This window comes from Apteryx rowi, unplaced genomic scaffold (genome assembly GCF_003343035.1).
Source record: "Apteryx rowi isolate R43461 unplaced genomic scaffold, aptRow1 scaffold_181, whole genome shotgun sequence".
Taxonomy (NCBI): Eukaryota; Metazoa; Chordata; class Aves; order Apterygiformes; family Apterygidae; genus Apteryx; species Apteryx rowi.
In genome coordinates this window covers 401,156-421,455 of record NW_020448097.1, presented here as the reverse complement: position 1 = coordinate 421,455, position 20,300 = coordinate 401,156, and the positions used below count along the sequence as shown (strand labels likewise).

General features: G+C 38.2%; 1 protein-coding gene and 1 pseudogene across 4 annotated transcripts in view; one reads left to right on the top strand and one right to left on the bottom strand.

Annotated features, from left to right (window-relative positions):
• Positions 1 to 20,300, bottom strand: part of MAN1A2 (mannosidase alpha class 1A member 2) — a 158,259-nt gene that overhangs the window by 69,664 nt on the left and 68,295 nt on the right. For all 4 annotated transcript variants that reach the window (XM_026061519.1, XM_026061521.1, XM_026061520.1 and 1 more), the window contains 2 exons: positions 17,241 to 17,359; positions 14,728 to 14,808 (listed from right to left, as the gene is read on the bottom strand). In XM_026061519.1, coding sequence (XP_025917304.1) covers positions 14,728 to 14,808; positions 17,241 to 17,359 — 200 coding nt within the window. The remainder of the gene's footprint in view (positions 1 to 14,727; positions 14,809 to 17,240; positions 17,360 to 20,300) is intronic.
• On the top strand, positions 7,682 to 9,267 carry LOC112963956 (annotated as a pseudogene).

The window sequence follows — 20,300 nt, the reverse complement described above, 5'->3', positions numbered from 1 at the left end:
CAGACATGAGGAATCTAGTTACTGCCGACTGACGCGTCTTAGGATCTAATAAAATATTCATCAGGTTTCATGCTAATGGTACTCTGAAAAATTCACATAAGATACATAGCACATATATTAACTTTTAAAAATATTTGAGAATTTTATTCTAGTATATCTAAATGTGAAAATGCAGCATGTACTGGACAACCAGCAAATCACATTCAAACTACCTGGCATCTGCTAAATTCTTGCTAATACTATCTCAATTAAATTGCATAATTTCCATTCACTTCAATAGCCAAATCAGTCTCCTTGTCATGGGTTTCAGGCATATCAGAGCAGAAAAGATACACCTTCCCCATTTTCAAAGCACCTTCAAATTCTGAGGCACTTTATACCACACAGTCAACATCGCAGATCATTTAAATTCAGAATAAACATCACAAGGATCAACGCCTCCTATATCTGATCATTCCAGGAAGATACAATGCACTGTTTCTCATCCCACCTAAGAGAGCCAAAAAACATGGCAGTTTTGAGTTAGTACTCCCTTTTATTATTAAAAGTTGTTTTCAGGCCAGGCAATTTTTGCACTGTATCTTTCCTTCTTTTGTATCTTGGGTATCTCTGACTTCTTCCAGAGTATGTTTACATGCACAAACCTTATTACACTGCCAGATTAGTTACCTCCGTAAACAAACTGTCTCAGGATTAGAAGCAATAACGTTGAATTTGCCTAACATACCAACCAGAATTACTTATGCCTAAGCATGCTGCAAGGATGTAAGTGGGCTTTAAGAGAGACTCTGCTTTCAATTGATTTCTCTTTACTGAGAAAGTCAGATAGGAGAACATGGAGAATGTCTCACCTCTGGCTTAAATGCTCACCCACTAGTTGCAGGCAGTGAGAAAATAAGTTGGTTTAGAGAGCAAGAAAGATAATGGGGAAAGAGGAAGATAAAATGTAACTGGATAGTCATCAGGAAATCAGAGAGAGTCATACCTAAAAAGCAAATGGTATATTAAGAACCCTAAGGAATGATTCTGAAGTCAAGTAAAGTTGTTTGTGCAATTCTTATGAGAGCCCTTTTCACCCACTAAATATAACCTACCTTCTCTGATTATTAATCTCTCTGACATTAGCTTTTTTGTAATGTCTGCTCTTAATATGGTCTCCGCTCATGTCAAGCACCTCCTTAATTTCCCACATATGTTTCTCTGCAACTTAGTCTCTTTGTCCTTCAATTCTATGCTCACATTATATCAGTTTCTCCTTCCTTCCTCTGCTCAATCATTCCTCTGTGCTTGTCTTTCATTTCACTCGAATGTCCTGCCAAAGATTTCCATTTTAAATAATCTTGATTTCCTCTTTAAACTTTGTCAGGAATGACTCAGACCTCTTTAAACTGTATTTGTCTTCACAAAAAAGTTAAGCATAGATGAAATTATATATCTCTTCATGCTATGTATACTCTTTACACACACAGACTCCCTCCTCCCATTGGTATGACACGTCAGATTAAAATACAAAAATCACAGACACTATAGAAATAAAATATTCAAGGAAATTACATAGCTTTTACATTTTCAGAAACTTAACTTTTTTACACAGTGTCAGGTGTAAAACATTTCTTTATGTTGCATCTGACGAAAGGGAGCATATTTAGTGTTTTTTTGTTTTGTTTTTTTAACAGCTGAAGTAAACTGGCCCTTTTTCACAGATCTACAGACATATTTAGCTTATGTACAGTTAACACATATATTAGGAGCAGGCACTGACAGGACCGATATCAGACTAACTGGCTCATAGATCACCTAGGTCACCTTACATTACGCTTCTTGAATATGAACGTAACATTTGTGTTCTTTTGTTTCAGGCACTTACCTGCTGGTTTATATTTTAAAGAAAAAAATAAAATAAATCAATGTTAGTAGGCCAGAGATCATCTTGGTCATTTCTTTAAAGATACTTGTCTGTCAATTTTTCAAATCATAAATGGTAATTCAGTACCATTGCAGATGTTGTTTAGCATCTTCTGGGTTCCTAACAGACTAGGAGAGTTCACCATCTCTGCCATGCAATAGGCACACATACCCTTAGAGGCAAGCTGGCTATTTTTAGTGGTTTTGCTTAGCAGTCTTTGTAGCATTCATGGCATTTATTTTGTTTTTCTCTCACAATACCAAATATACTGTGTTCTTGTCTAAATCATTGGAATCAGGTAAGTAACCATTAAGGGACAACAGTTTTTAATATTCAAGGCCCTTTTTGAGAGGGAAACCTAACAGTTAGCACTGAGTCAAAAAAGGTTTCAAAAGGCAAAACCAGCCAAAGCTGCCCTGTTTTAAGATGTGATCATGTCTGGAGTTGGGTTTTTTTGTTTTGTTTTAAGGTAAAAGGGGCAGCTTAAAATCCAACTGGAGGAACTGTATTTAAGCTGACAAAAGAAAGCCATATTTCTTGTCAGAATGAGACCAAGCTTGAAAAACTCCAGTGCAGAAGCTAACATAGGAGGAAAGAGCATAGGAAAACTCAGTGGGTAGGAATTAATGTTTCATAGTGTCAACAGTAACGCCAGTAAATGAACGTCTGGTAAAATAAAAGGTAAGACACTGTGCTTGCTGTTATTAATGATGATCAGCATCAGTATGACTGTTAAACTACTGAAGAGGGAGCCAAAAATAGATGCTGTCATCAGGAGATATATGTGATACAAGCAGTTACAAACAATCTATTCTTTTTTTTTAAGCTTTTATAACCCTCTACAGGAACATGACCAAAGAATTTTAAGAGCAGCTATTACTGCACAACTACTGTATTTTCTATTGCTTAAACAGCTTATTTTTAAATTCCACCAGTTTAAACCATGTTACACCAATGAGCAAACTAATTTCCAATCAGATTTAGAATAAAGGGAACAAAAATGCCATGAAGTCGGTTTTCCCCTCCTTCCTTCCTTCCTTGAGTGCTGTGCAGAGCTCAGATGCAGCAATGAGCTGGGCTAAGTATTATTTTCCAGTCAAGAAAAGGTTTATTACAAGTTTGGTAAACAAAGTGCACAAGGATTACAGACTGCACTGTAGTGGCTATGTACGTGACAGTGCTTTAAAACTCAAGAGAAAAGATCTTGTTTTCATGGCTGTGTCATATTAGAGACCACTGAGCCGTCATGACCACTTATGAATAAGCAACTCATCTCCTGGCAACAAACTGAAATCTTTATTAGATAGGACAGAGACGATGAGGTTATCCCATCTGAGTTTTTAAGCTTTCTGGCAAATTTAATTTAAATAAGCCCCTTCATAGGTACAGTCAAGACTACTGTGAAACCAGTCCACAAAATATGTTGTCTTGCTTACTGAAGACCTATGCTTTACAGATTTAAGTTAGCTGTAGAGCAGATCAGCGGGCATATATCAACATAATTTTACTAAGGATTTTTCCTGAAGAGACACTGCCTATCAGTTTCCTGGAAAAGGATTATTTTGATTACCTGTTAATAGAATATCAGGTACTCCACAGCCCTCGCTCTCTATTTTAATGACAGATTTCAGGCTGAATTTATCCACATGAGTTATATTATCATCTCGCCCAGAAAGATATATCATTTTGATTGTGGTTATACAAATGAGAAAAGACGATCATATAAAAGAACTGCTTTATATCTAAGGCTGACAAAGCAAACACAGTAAATCATTAAGCTTTCTTACATTGCAAATATTATAAATAAATAGCTTTGTTCAATGAAAATAAAACAATAAGCTACTCCGTTCATGATATCAATAAATCAGCAGCAGACGAGAACACTTTGTCATAATGATATAAATGTCCTCCTGCCACTATCACACAAATGCCAGCAGAATAACATTTGCTTTGTTTTCCTTAGGTGATGCTATTTTTCAAGCAGAGCAACATACTCCATGCAACAACTGACCCTCCATCCAACTCTAGGGTGCCATAATTCCATTCATTGTTGCTACCAGGAATATTTTATTTGCTGTTACCAACACAGAGTTTTAAGGATTGGTGAAGCTGTACTTCATGAGAAAACCAAGCAGTCAACATATAGCTTAAGGAATCCCTCCAGACAAACGCAATTCATACCAGATAAGATGCCTAACTATTTTAAATGCAAAATGGAGTTACTCCTGCTTACCCCAAAAAATGAAGAAATGAAATCTAAGCAAAACAGTATCACTTACGAATCCCAATTCTCAGTCATCTCCTTTAAAAACCAGAACATACTCAAGAACTGGAAAAAGCCTCAGAATCCTGCTGCAAACAGCTGCAGCTGAACTGCTATGGGAAGGCCTAGCAGAAGGACCAGAAGCCATGGGTTAAATATTTGGGTTTGCTATAGACTTCCTATAAGATGCTAGACAAGAGAGTCAAATCAGAATTTTCAGAGACCACCACTAGCTACAGCATTCCTTTTTTGGTTCATCTTGCTTCAGAAAACGTGTTGAATTTTCTTAAGTGTCAAGGACTAATCTGCAACTGAGGGCCATAGGCACTCAGAGTACTAACTTCTGAGAAGAGGCAAAGTCAAGCACATGTAAAGTTATGCTTCTGTCCACTGAAGCACCCCAAACCATTGAATACCTTCAGCATTTTATCCATAAACCTATCCACCACTCAGTTGTTGCTGTCTGAAATTAGCATAGTAACACAGCCTTCTTTTACAGGAATACTGTAACCCTTCATGGACGAACATTCATGGGACACTTACACACAGTATCATTGTACAGAAAAGATTAAGAATAGTAAATTCATCCTGGGTGCTGATATAGATATGGGCTAGACAAACGCAGACCTGCCAAGTCTTCTGCACGAAAGGTATGAGCGATGACTAGCTCTTCCCTTGTGCTCTCCCCTATGGCTGGGCTTGTATGTCAGGCATTTGCAGGACAGAGCAATACTTTCTAAGCATTCTGTGACCTCCTGACCATTTCCACCTCAGCTCTGGAGTCAGAACAGATGAGTGGCTGTGGCGCCATACTGTGGCTGGCACGCATGCTTCTTGGAAATCCATGCTCAAAAGAATCACTTTAGAAGACATGTTCTACAGCTGCATCCCCTGTACCAGGCTCCTTTCAACATCACACAACTGCATGTACAGCGTGCATCCATCATGTGGTCCAAAGAACCAGGTGCCTCTCATATACACCTACCTGACAGGTTCTCATGCACGGGCACACAAGAAACTGAGAATTCTGTCCCCCTGATAAAATGCACCTGTGATACAGTTAACATGAAAGAAAACAAAACAAAACAGGGCAAGCACACCAAGACAAGCAGTGACTTCTTGAGGATCAGAAAAAACTAGGCCTACTCATTGAAACTAGCATTAAGCAAGAAATGGTATAGACACATGTAAATAAAGCCTGCATCCTAGCACATATGTAAAAATACACAATTAAGATTGTGCTGAACATACATTAGTCACAAAAAGTTATGTCAGGTTTTATAGCATTTAAACCAAAATTCCAGCTGAACATGTTATTAAGTGCTCAGTTATTCAGCCTGAAAAGGATCAGAGTTTCCCAAAGGCGAAGCTCAAAGACAAGGAAAACTCACACATTTAAAGAACCCGTCTAGGTCTGCTAAAAAATCTTGTGAAGGCTAAAATCCAAATTAATACTGGAAAAACACAAAAAAGGTGATGTAAGGTCAGCCAGTACGACCATACAACTTGAATTCTCTCCATGTCTGTATAGTGAAAAAAACCTAGACATGCTATAGTATCACATCTCTGTTTAAATAAATGCCATTTTTGTGCCCACTACTATTTTAATCAGGACTTGCATTAATTTCACTCTAATCCTCAGCATGGCTTGTACAGTAGCATTGATTCAGTGAAAAATTTCTATGAACGATGGAAACAACGGACAATGAATCCTTCCCTATTGTTTCTACTCACAATCATGATCAGAAGCTAAAAGAGCAAAAGGGCACTTAATTTTCCAGTTTTTACAGCATTTGAGCCAAATATTCCCCTTGCCAGAAGAACGATGCAACAAGCTATTGACTACAGGAAAATGGCTCGTATGGAAATTATCATAATTCCATCATTGTCAGTTCTGTGCTTTGGAAAGGATATATGCATTTTATTATGACTAAGACAGTTGAAAGGGTTTAGATGAAGTAACATTAACTCTGTGTTTCAGGGTTACATATTTGACTTTGAAAACTGTTTTTAAGGGAGCAAGAAATGCAAGATATCACTGAAAGTGCATTCTTGATATTTATCGGTTTGACAACAGTCATTCTATCAGAACAAATAAAGAAACAGAGCCACATTTTCTAAACTGCAAATCTCAACAAACTAAAAGCACTCAGCTCTAAACTCATAAATGAAACCTTTTAAATTAAACATGTTGTTAGGATATATTCAGATTAAAGGCATAGACTACTTGACCTGGTCTTCCAATTTACTGTGCAGGGTATATGCAACCTGCTGATTCTGCATGAAGAAATGGGGAGTCAAAGACCAACCAGAAAGTATGTAAAGTACCTTTATAGTCAAAAGAACTGATGAGAGAGACCTTTATAGAAAGGTCAAGGCAATTCAGAATTGTATGAATGGGAACACCTACACAACATCAGCTAGATTATCTTCAAACAAACATTGTGCTCAGGTACGCTCAGGAAAGTTCTGGTTGTACCATAACACTCATGCTAACCCCAAAAGCAAGATTAATAATAGAAGCTGATTACATGTCTATTCAACTAGTTATCCACCTAGTCAAGTTAGGAAGATCCTGGCCAGCTCTTCATTTGGATAAAATCTAGGTACTTGAAAAGGGTCTGCAAAAGAAACCACATTACACCATATTCCTCGGTCTCCCTGGATCTGTGTTAATAACATGTCTCCTGTTGCTTCAGGCTTACAATAATTTGCATTGTGCATCCTGCCTTCTCCTACCTGGAGACAAGCTCCTAGATGTGCTTGCTCCAGATACTTTCTCCCACCATCAGAGTATTCTGTTTCCTGCACTGAATATACATAGGTTCTCTCTCAAGTTCTGACATATGCCGAAGAGTGAGAGCAGAATATAAAGCATGCCAGGAAAGCATATGGGAAATGACAATTTATTTTATTTTATTTTTTAGCAAGGCTAAAAGTTTATGAAGGTAGTATAAACTGAAATAAGATATTTTACCCAAAGTCTAACATCAAAGGACTTGAGAAGTTATCATCGGAACTAGCATCTCCCCATTCATGTAGCCACAAGGCTGAAGGAATGACTACATAAAAAGGAGGAGAATAGCTGCTGTCAAATAATTTACTGGCTGACCCCAAGCCCCAGAATGTATCCACAGACAGAAGGCAAAATGTGCAGCAGCCAAGGCAGGGCTTGTCACCATGGTGAGCCATGCGGTGTCACAGACGAGGGTGGGGCTGTAGCCAAGGAAGGGACAGACTTGCCACGTAAAAGAAGGAGACTACTTCCCCAATGGGGGGGGGGGACAGATAACTCCATAAAAAATAATAATAATAGAAGAAAATCAGTGGATGGGACTGGTTTCTGCTTGGCTAGGATTTGCCATGTAACAAGGAAGTAAGCTGAGTCATCCTAAAAAGACAGAAGCTTTCGTGGAGAAAGGAATGGGTAAGAAAAGGTCATACAGTATGCAGAATACCTGGAAGATAGTGGCACTGCTTCTACCCCACCTGCTCCTCCTGTTTTTCTGCAAATGCTGGCTCATCAAACTAGACTCGTCAAAGTTATCCCTGTGAAGGGAGGAGACTACTGCTTCCTAGTCCCTTCTCACTGGGCACACTTCCTCCAGCCCAAGGATAACCAACCTCACTGGCTCCAGCTGGATCAGAGCTTCACCTTCTCAGCTTTGTGTTGTCTTCCTTCCTCCTTTGGTGAGGATGATGGTGACGGCAGGGGCCTCAGCACTGGAACTGCCTCAGGCAGAAAGGGTGACTGCAACTTCTTTGAGAACTCCAGGCTCCAGGGAATAAATGGGACTCAGGGGCTATTAACCCTCTGGGGAGATGCCCTAGCAACCTTTCCAGGAGGCAGCAAGCATGCCCATGATTGGGGTCACTGTGAAGAGCTTACTATTCCTGTAGATTTGCTCAGTGATATGGACTTTATCTATCTATTTTTCAAGAAGCTGGGCAGAGATTTGGGGTGTAATATGGGTATCATGTTCATCCTGGCAGTGGGTACAGTCAGCACTGGAGGCTACTGGGCAGGAGCCATAGAGAAGAAAAGAGCAATACATCAAATGCAATTTTGAAAAAAGAGAATATTTTGAACACGTAACAATCAACCCTGATATCCCCTTTATCTGTGGAAGCATAGCAACATCCTCCTTTTTGTTACTCATGCTTTACTGCTTTTATGATCATGTAGTGTGTTTAATGATAGGATTATTCTGCCTATATGCATCTCTCGGCCTCTACAGCTGTCTAGCCCCTTCCTTGAACAAACTCCCATTTGGAGAGCAGAAAGTTTATTTACAGCATTTTCACAAAGGCTTAGAAGTGAAGAAATTGCTCTTAGCAGGGTTCAGCATCTTCACTGTTGTCTTTTGGATGGTCTTCAGAAATGAGGATCAATGGGCCTGGATCCTGCAAGATGCTCTAGGAATCTCTATCTGCCTTTATGAATGAAAAAACAGTTCACATACCCAAGATGAAGAACTGCAGCTTGTTTCTACTTGCTCTTTTGGTCTATGATGTCTTTTTTGTGTTTATCACTCCTTTCCTAAACAAATGTGGGGACAGCATAATGGAAATGGTAGCTCTTGGATCATCCAATTCAGCCCACCATGAAAAAATCCCTTTTCTGCTGAAGATTCTGGTGCAGTACCCTACATCAGCTTTTGACAACAGCCCTTTTACTGTCCTAGGCCTTGGGGATATTTTAATTCCTGGTTTCCTGGTAGCCTACTCTCACAGATTTGATATTCGGGCACATTCTTCACGGATCTATTTTGTAACTTCTACTACGGCATATAGCTACGGTCTCTTGGCAAGCTTCATAGCTTCAACATTAACACAGAAAGGTCAGCCAGCTCTTCTCTACTTGGTGACCTTCACTCTTACCGCTTGTCTGCTTGTTGCCTTTTTGCGCCAGGAGTTGACAGTCTTTTGGAGAGGCAGTGATTTTACAAAGCAGCCCTCCTGTCCTCCCTTGGAAATCAGTATCAGCTACCCTGATACCCAAAAAGATCCAAAGACACAAATGTGGCTTAAAGAAGAGGAAGAACAACGATCAATCGCATATTCAATAAAGACCAATCAGATAATTCATTTGTTTTGAAAGAAGAATTTACTGACACCAACATACACAGTGAAGAGAAAAACTTCATATTATCGAGAGAAGAAATAAGCAACCAACATGTGTGATCTCGAACAAGGCAGTTTCAAAGCAGAGAACCAGCCAGACAACATGACAGACAAAAATTCCAGAACCATACCCTGAGAAACCAGTTATTTAACATGACCGATTTCCAGATAACAAAGGAAGCCAGGAGAATTTTAAAAACTGCATGAACAGCCAATTCCAATCCAGCAATAAAAGTATGACTTGTAAAAGCATCCTTTTTTTGTGAAATGTAGTGCTTTATCTTGTTCCGATCTCTGTATATACATGATACTCTGTTTCATTAAGCATTTCTATCCTTACATTATTACACACAATAGAATGATATAAAAATATTTTATTATTGTGGTATAAGAAGTTAAAGATAACCATAAAGAACACAAACCATTCTTACACAATAAGTCTAGGGAATAGTCTTGGAATAAACATAAAGGAACATACTGTTCTAGGGAAAATGCTAAATAACTCCTTAATGAGCATCACTCAAAAGTATAAAAAAAACATGGATGCATAAACTAAAGGCAAAAATGAAATATTTGCCAGGATAGTGCAAGAGAGAAAGGAAGAATACTTGCAACTTTAATACTGTGACCAAAAAAGTTGTTTTGTTTTGGTGCTGATTTTGATGCTAGGCTGCCACATTCAAAGTTTACTCCAAAGCAGGCATATGGAACATTTCTTTTCTGGTTACTTCCATCATATTATCAGCTATATCACAAGCCCCCTTCAAGCATAATGAAGACCTTGTTTAGTTCTTCCAAAAGTTAAACAATTGTTACAGGAATTACTGAGAAAAGCCTGGCTCAGGTTGCATAAGAGATCACCATAAATTTTACCCCAATATGTTAACTAGGCCATGTTAACCCCATTTGACAGCTAGTGAAGAGGAAGCACAGTGGTGCCTGGGAGCTCAGAAGGTGGAAAACTTAAATTTTAAACTGCAAGATCATGCTTCCTCTTTGATCAAAACACAAAATTCTATCCATTCTATTGTAATCTGGGGTGGAGAAAAGGAGCGCCTAGTTCTTACAATATGACTCCCAGCCACTTCCTACTAAGCAACGCTCCTGAATCCTGTTACCTCCAAAAACACTTAATAAGTGGCTCCTAAGTCAGAGTAGACACAGTAGATTTTGCAATTCCTATTCAGAAATTGGGTACTATGTATGCCTGTTAATGTACAGCCGAATGAGGAATAAGGATCAGCGGAGTAAACACTTCATATTGGTAGCTAATTTATCAGTGGCAAATGAGAAGAAACCTTGGGCATACAGCAAAATACCAGAGAGCTGCCTGGACCTAAAGCATCCTAAGGAGCTTGTCACATTTTTTTCTTATGCTTTTTAACAAGTCACTTTCTCTCTTTGGTTTTACAGTATAATTAAAAAAGTATACATTTCACTATTTTAGCATATAATCATTATATAATATACCTTGGAGAGAAGCCACAGACTCAAAATTTCAAAAAGAACGGCAGAGTCTCAAAAGCAATAACAGGTCTGGATCTCATTCCTATTTAGGAGCTGGGTCAAGAAAGGCACGCTCTTGGATCTGATAATACGCATCTAGCCACGGCTGAATGGCCTGTCCACAGTCAGACAGGAAGAATTTCTTGTTGCACAGAAGATTTAAACTAGACCCTCCCAGATTGCAGACCTACTCCCACCTTGGCCACCAGAAGCCTTCAATTTTCATTCAACTTGAGGAGACTGAAACAAAATGTATGGGCAGAATTCCTACTGTGTCAAGTTTCACAGCCATGTTCCGTTTTTCTTTGGTTCATAAAGCACTCTAGACGAAGACTGTGATTTTACCAAACCAGGAGAATTGCCACCTAGACAGAGAAACAACTTTGTTCCTCTACATTACTGGAATGGCACAATAAGGCAATACAAACCAAACCATTTGGCCAAGGGGACATGAAAACACACACTCCTCAAACTATAGTTTCACATGCTCCTTGCCCAAGGAAGTCCAGCAAAAATTCCCAAATGTAACAGGTTGGGCTGTTGGAGCCTTTGGAAGGGTCACGTGCCAAATAAAAAAAGGCTTGTGACTCTACAATGGACTGGACAAGCCTACGGAATTTTAAACCAAGCTGCCAGTTGCTAAAACAGCAACACTTCTTGTTGTAAAGGAAGTATATTTCATTATTTTCCCATCCACTGCTGTGAGTGAACACAAGAGAACTGTTACTGAAAGAAGGGACAGCAATACAGTCTTATCGTGAAGGTTGTTAAATTTTGCCATCCTCTTTAACCAGCTCTCCCATCATTAAAAGCCTGATCATAGTTGAAATTCATCTAAGAAATACCAGTAATATGACAACTGAAATACACCATGGAGACAGAGTCACGTCATTCTGAGAAAATAAATAATTAAAAATTAACATATTTCTAAAAACAGCAGTAAGCAGGACAATTTTACCTGAACTAATAGCTAGGTATCTTTTAAATCATGATCAGTATCTAGCATGATGAATCATAATCAGACAAAACCCTATCAAGCACAATTATCCTCTCCATAAAGGGCGAAAGCACATAGATAAACCATGCTGATTAACAAGTTCTCCAAATGTGGCCACTTAAATGTGGTTGAACTGTCACAACCAAGGTTAGGCCTTGGACGCTTTCTTTTAAGGCTGTCAGTTCAGCATCTTTATCAGCACTAAGTGATAGGAATCAAAAGAAAATTAGAACAGGTTTTATAACAGTTAAGCAGCAGTAACTCTCCATTGCTGACCTAAGCAGATTTTATGTAAGTTAAAGGCAAAAAAGCGGAATTAATTGAGAGGCCTGTTCTACGTACATGACCTATTTTTCAATATACCAGACAAGCTGTACAAAAATAAAGAAATGAAAGTGACAGACTCCTAAACCAAGATCTAGCAAATCTTAGAGAAACAGATGTTTGGGGGAAGGGAGATGGTGTATGGAACATCATGAAGAGATGGGAAGAGAAAATCAGCAACTAAATGACTGTTTGATGAACAAAGGAAGGATACCTACGAATAGGTAGGGATGTCCTCAGATGCACAGCCCCATGTGCATATTTGTGACCTGAGTGGGTAAAATATCCAAATGCTTGAGATCAGATTTGTTTGTTTTAACGGTGGCTAAGAAGTGCCTCCTCACATGTCTGAGTGCAGTAGAAAAGGAATGACACATGGCCCAAGCCAGAGCCGATGAAAACCTTTCTTTCTGGGGGACAGCACAGAGAAGACCAGATTGGAAATATCACATCTCAAACCAGCCCAACAGTTTAACTAGGAAATGACTGACTCCAAGATTTTTCATCAGAGGCAGGTGTCTCTGTTCTGGGCTCAATCACTGAAAAGTCTCAGACTTCCTTGCTTATCTTATCCATGCTGACAAATTGCACAAAAGTCATCCAACTTGGCAAATGAAGTAATCTCTCAGGTAACAAAAGCAGTTCTGTCCGCCACACTATGTGAAAGGCAGGCAGTCTGAACACTTGTTGATGAGCTCTTCTCTTGGAAAATAGAGAGTAAATGTGGTCACGTGACAAGAATAATCTTCTACCACAAGTCATGAAGTGTTAAAGATCCATTGGAGAGCCTGATGCCATAAAAATATTTTAAAAAGGCAAAAGAGTCAGCCCAGTGGTCAAAATTCAGGGAAGATGGAGGGTAAAAGCCTTCTAAGATGGAAAGAAATAAAACACGTTGATGAAAGCTCTTTAAGCAAAGGAGCTTAGCACTTAGAAGCAACAGAAAGAGAAAATACTCAGCCCTATGAATCCAGGCAAAGCATGGCTGCACTCATCTGCATACTAAGGCAAAGAAGTTCTTGATACTGTGCTTGTGCATAGGTATAGTATTGATCTATACAAATAAATCCAGTAACTGATAAGTAATCTTTGTTCTTCCTCTGTGGTTTTTCATATTCACAGTAGCTAACTCCAAGAAGCATGCTTCAGTTTGAGTAAGTTATCCAGAAACAGGATCAACGTTCATATCCAAAAAGATGACGTGGGACTGTTCTACTCAATGCTTGAAGGCTTCAGTGATCACAAAGTACTTAACGTGATCAGAGTTAAAAGGCCAACTCTTAGCACTGGGGAATAGGGCCACTCTGAGGGTAAAACACTTACTGAGATCCCAGGAAACTCTGGTGCAAGATCAAGCCTGACAGACTCTACAGGCACAGAAAGACTCGCTGCCATGAACACAAGCTCAACACTTAGGTTGCTACAAAGGAGACGGAGTGGCAAAATTCTGTTCTTTTCCTTTTCTTCAGGCCTCCTACAACAGATTATGTAAATTAGTGCAGCAGGAAGGAGTGCTTGCAGCTGATCTTAATACGGACAAGGTGGAGCTTGGAGAGTGTGGACAGTAAAGAAGGTGAAGCAGCAACACTTGATGAAAAGTGAATTAACAATTTCTTTCAAGATAAGCAATGGATTTGTGCTCTGTCACAGTGTGCTCTATTTCCAAATACAAGACACTCCTACAAGAGAAAACTCATGGGTCCCAGGATGATTCCAAAGAATTACAAAGATAACAAATATGGAGTTTCTGCTGGTTCCTTTTAGGGTTCTGGTATAATCTCTGAACTTGTGGACAGGCAAGTGGTCCTCCCCTAAACCAAGAGAGATAAGCAGTATGGACACCTGGAAAAGGATCAAACCCATGAAATATGGCTGAAAGCCTAATGTTTTAGGTAGAGGAGTACAGAGGGGCCACCAAAAAAAAGGATCAAAATAAATTAACAAAATCAAAGACACTGGCAACAGATCAACTGAAAGACAGCTAGCTGTTAAAACATGAGAAAAGCTATGACTTAATCTGTAGGCTGGGTCAGGTTCCATCCTTGTTAAAGTATAAGAGGAAATGGGGCATGAGGTCACAGTAATGATACTACTAAAACAAAGTAGTCCAGGATCACAAGTGTTTGGGTATATGCTCCCTTTCAATATAAGCATGGATTTGGATAAGCACTCAGAAGTACTAATCCTCAAGATCTTTTAACAGAAGTTTCAAAAGTGGGATGAATTTGACCTGATATTTTTTAATTTGTCACTGAGAAAATGGTAAGAAGATTTTCTAAGACTTTTGTGAAGCAAACCTGCAGCTTTGCAGGACAAGTGACAAAACTATAATTTCTACTTTTGTAGATAAAATGAGTTATTGTTGGCACTAAAACCTAGGAACTTCACATTTCAGATTGAAGTGGACATCTTCTGAAAACACCTTGACAAATGAGGCATTTCAAAGTTCTAATGAAGGGTTTCCAATTAGCTTAGAGCTGCACAGAAACAAGCTTGTAAAATTAGTTTGCAAACTGTGGAGAAACCAAGATTCTAAAAAATTTTTCATATGCAACCTTTATTTGCTAGACTACATGAAATCTCACAGACACCTTCCAGTTTCCTTACCTCTTGTCCTGAAAGGTAGTATGCTGCCAGAAGACCACCAATGAAGCGAATATTTACCTCAAAAACAGACACTTCGGAATTCTGAAAGAGGAAAAACAAAAAAAGTAAATATTTAACAAGCTCCCTAATCAAAGAACAAAAAAAACACAAGGCAGAGGAAAGTACATATCCAAAACCAATAAGCATGCAGGGGTTTGCACTGTGCCACTATCTAAATCCATATTGGCATTCCTGTGTAAATCTTCATGTCAGTGAGTAGTGCCTCTAGTGTGAAATTAAACTGATTTTTAAAAATCAAATTAGTTTTTCTCCTGCTCTCCAATTACATTACCACTACAAATTGCAAGTTCTTTGGGGGATGGTAGGAGAGAAGGCAAAGACTGTACCTTCCCATAACTCAGCACATCTTACTTTTTCTTATATTTAACCACATCTGTGAATTTTCTGGGTTTAAAACAGAATAGAAGCATAATTAGAGAATTCCTGTAATGTGCTTTCTTACCCTGACTTACCCATGTATAATCTCAAATTCAGCTCCATTTTAACGTAGTTTCCAACTAAGAATAGCCTTCGTATATTTAATATTCTGACAATATGTACTGCAAACCACTGAGAAACTCAAAAGCATAAAACATATTACTGCCTCCCTCCATTTTAATATATTTGGGCTAAATTCACTAGTACATTTGGGTTCATTTAACCTGCTCCGGAAAATTAAGAGAAGCTAGCTAGTTTTATCACCTTTCTGCATCCTACTGACCCCCATTCACTCCCTTGCCTGCATATACCCCATTGGTCTCTCCCATAAACTTCTATCCATTCAATCTGTTAAACACAGAAGTGTATATTTTTAATAAAGGCTTTTGAGATAAGGCATGCTTTCCTTTTACCCAGAAAAGTCACTAGAATTTACACTGTACAAGCTGTTCTAGCAGTTAGCACGCAGCTAACATGATATTTACCAGTATTTTCCCCTCCACACTAATTTTCTGTGGCACTTCTGGCTGTATCAGGCATTTTGCACATATCCCAAAAGCACATACTACTTATCTCAGAGAGATAATATGAAAAAGTTAAATACTGTTTATGCTTAGAAGACTAAAGTTTGAAATATCTAAAAAATGTACGATTTTAGTGAAAGATGTATCATTATTCACATATAGAAAATATCAACAAAGCAATGTGTGATTCCATTTAATACCTACTACAGATATAAACAACACAAGCAAAAATGTATAGTGAAACCAATGACTTCTATTTCTCAGTAAAATTATCCAAAAGGAACAGTAACTTTACTTTAAGAACAATTCTTAAGAAGAGTTTGTTTCTACTTTGAACAATATAAGGTTCATATAAATAAGACAACTCATTAACCTTCAGAAATGTTGTTGATACACGGGAAGCTATAATTTAAGCCCAGTGGATCATGTAAAAATTTTTTCAACAAATACAAGATTAAATCTGCAAATTTATATTGAGATTGCCTTAGTCCAGAATAAAACTAGGAAACAATTTAGTCCTTAGTCACAACAATACCATTATGCCTACGCTGTCTCTGACATATGTAGAGTCTTCAGTTTTAGACTGTATAATTATCTGGCGGTATTGGGGGGGGGTGGAGGGGGGAGCAGAGAGTAGAATTTCTGTAGTGTTTGCCACTTAGTCAATGTATGAAAGAAAACAAATCTTTTCTGAAATGTAGGATTTAATATAAGAACAAAAATAAGCATCTGTTCAACTCCAACTGCATACCAAAGTTTCCCTTTGTGCATTACTGAGTGCAAAAATCTTTTTGGAACCATAGGGCAAGTCCAAGGATTGAAATACAAATTCTGTCACACAGTTTATGAAATATTCCCCAAATTAGTGCTAAGAGCCCTAATAAGAACATAATAGAGTCATTTCTTCTATTTAACATTAATGAACTCTGTATAAAAGAAGAATGTCCAAATATCAGACCCTGTATAACCAACTGGAAAATTCTTCTGATTGATTTTGAACCTATGAGCAAATGAAGGACACTCAAATGGCATTCTGGCTTACTGTTAAAACATCTTAATAACGTGGGGGAAGAAAACACCTAGACTGTAATGTTAAGTAATTTATACACCATGGTTTGGGGAAAATTGTCTTTCATAACTCCATTATTTGCCGCTACTATCAGCTACTAAAGGCTGATTTTTTGATTAGACTTTACTTTGCATTCATTTCTTCTGTAGAGACACTGTTGTTTCTCATGGACCACTTTCCTTTTCTTCCATTATCCAATAATAATTTGTACTCTGAAAATACAATATATAGACATATCTCTCTAATTAGAAGAGTGTGAAAGTTCTTTTTCAAAGTACAGAAAGTTCTAAACACAGAGAACTTCTGTAAACTGAAAGTGTACACCTGAACTTCTGATACTTTGAATAAGCTTTTTAAGCTCCAGCTGAAAGACCTCTTCTACCTTCCCTGAGGAGGAACACAGTGAAAAGGACTAGAGAAATATTAGGACAAGTTCTACTCACCACGCTGAAATCAAGATTTTTGTCAATCCACTCTTGTCCTTCTCTGAATTCATCATGAAGCCCCATGATATAAAGAGTATCTAATGCATCTACTATGGTAGCACCCATTTGTGAGTTTCCTAAAGGGGGTGGGGAGGGGGAAAAAAAGATTTCTATTACAAGTGACTATTTCATTATTTTTCTTAAACATCAAAAGCAAGAGAAAATAACCCAAGCAGTAACAAAACAAAGTTACTACAGAGATGAACAGTACGAGGAATAGTCAAAATGAGCAAGGAATTAGCAGCTACATCTCACTTCTCTTTTAAAGCTTCAGGACACTGCTATCATTTGGATTCTGGGGAGAGAAGGAGACTAAAGTCAGAAGAATCCCTCTCATCTGCTCTACTAACCAGAACACGAGCAACTCTACTTTGACCAAAAAAAAAAAAGGATAGAAAGACATGCAGCTTCAAGAGGCTATTAGGGATTTGAGGACAGAAAAGTATAACATACGCAAGATAAAGTGATCAGTATTTGCAGTAATGCCTAATATTTCCCAACATTACTACAGGAGCTAATGAGCATGGATGCCCTGGCTTGGCCTCACTGATAAAGTCACAGCCCCAAGATGTTCACTTTACCTATTGCAGGGACTCTGCAAGGCGCTCATGAATTTCTGAACTATCAACATGTAAAGTGTAGCATCTTAAGCTGAATAAAAACCAGTGATGCTTGACCCTAAAATGCCATTCACTTGAAACAGCAGCAATTTAGCTGGTTGATGAGCATCTCATTGGTTTGTACAAGGGAGACAGTCTTGCTGCTTAGGTTGTTTCCATTCATTCCTTTATGTTTTACCTGTTTAGAGTTTTCTTTTTTTTCCCCCCCTCAAGAATAACAATAACTGAACTAACTTACCACCCCAACTGTACTTCTCTTAAACCCTTAAATTACTGATACTTACATGGAAGCTTAATTCCATTTTCAGGGATTCATTCCCTGAATAATAAAAATTAAACACAACAGTTTTTATAACAAAGTAAACAATTTCCTCAAAAATAGGTGTGCATTTGTTTTTAATGAATTTGAACTAGATACGAAAAGCCTTAAGTCTATTTTGTTTAAGAATATTCAAACACGTCAGGACATGCTATACTTGTTAAGATTAAATAGAATACATAACCTTTAGCAAACTGGCCACCAGGCATATTTATAATTCTCAGAAAATGGATTCATTGTGGTGCGTAAGTACTGTAAGGTTTGGAAGGACATACTAAAACTTTCATGGAAGTGCCGAATCCCATCATTTGCACAGAAGTGGACCACCGCTTGAATTAGAGCTACAATAGCCACCTACTTCCTACCTTTCCATGTCCATGACATGTCAGTTAACCTCTAATTTGCCACTTAAAAAATATGGAAAGCAGACCATAACACAAGGTGTTCGTATCAATAGGGAGCTTTGGGAATTCTGAAAGTTGTAACAGTTGTCTTGTAACAGTTTCAAAAAAATAAGAACATTTAAGCTTGAGCGCAGCCATAACCACATCAGGAAGCTCTCATATTCTGTAATGGGCATGGGGGGAGAAGAGTACATCGCACAGGGATGGGTTCATTCCCCCCTCGTGGAAAAAAAAAAAGTTCAGGTACCATTGTACTATCATCCACACTTTTCTAGATCTCAGAAGCAAACACTCAAGTGCCCACCAGTGAGTACAGCAATATACTAGGCATGGGAATACGTACTTTCCAGCCCTGCAGGAAGCATCTTCAAAAATACAAATTTACACAACCTTTTTTTATGGCATTCTCTGCACAGAAACATGAAAGAAGAGCCACGAAAGCACAAATGCCCACAATAATTTGCCATGTCATGACTCCAATGGATGCACACAGCCAGAGATTGAGAGCCGAAAAGTCAGAGAAGTTTGAACTCAGAGCTCTCCACAGAATCTACCAAAACCACCACAGTTTCCTAATGTATCCCAGGCTGATGGAACGATATGAGGGAGTCGCTGCACAGTCTCCTCAGGTTTGGTTTCCTATTACGCATAGTGCTCCCAAGAGAAGGAGCAAGGCACTCCAGTGACTTCTTATTGGCTGTCAGAAAACACCGATTTATCCAGACAACTGGAAGTGCAAGAAGCATAAGAGGATGCCTGTATTAAAAAACTGCAGTAAGAAGTTTTGTATTGTCCATAATGACTACAAGCATCTAACATTTCAGTATCATTCTTCCACAAGTAAAAAGTATGCCAGGGTTATATGTCATTTTGAAAGGCAACTATATTTAATGATTTGTTTACGATTATGGTTGAGGACAAGACGAATTATTTTGAATTATAAGTGCATATTCTTAACGAAGAAGAATTTTTTACTTTCACCATCACATCATGTGTTGCAGAAGACAGCAACCTACTCTGCCAATTAATTTTTCCATGCCATATAAACCCATCCCAAGGAAAAGAAAAGCAAGTGATTTTTTCACAGAACTGAATAAGAAAAACAACAAAACACTCTGGTTCTTCCCCAGTGTGGTTATTTCAATGGGGGAAAAAAAGATTTCTTAAATCACATCTTCTCAGCTCCCCCTTAGGGCTACTTTCTTCTCAGGCTCATGAACGTTTGATAATTAACAATATAATCAAAAGAATTTAATGTGACCAAGGTGTTACCTAAGAAAAGCAATTAACATTTGAGAGATGTAAAAATCAGGGGGGTTTTTTGTTTGTTTGTTTTTTAAGAACTGGCTTAAGTCTTAAATATTTATTGATCAAATAATTAAATGATCACAGCACACAGGCACTAGAGACAGAATCAAGGTTGCAAAGAAACTTTCTTCTGACTTCTCTGAATGTAGGTGCTTTTGATTGAATAGATTAGTAACACAATCACAGTTTTTTGACACTGCCCTTCACGGTACACTTCCATTTTCCTCTGTAGTTATTTTCCAAAACCTTAAGATTATTTTTATTAACGTTTCTCATCTTTTTAATTTAACAAGTGTTAATACCTGTCTCTTTTAGGGAGATATTTGTGCTGGTTATATATAAATATGTACCATGGCATCAAATAAAG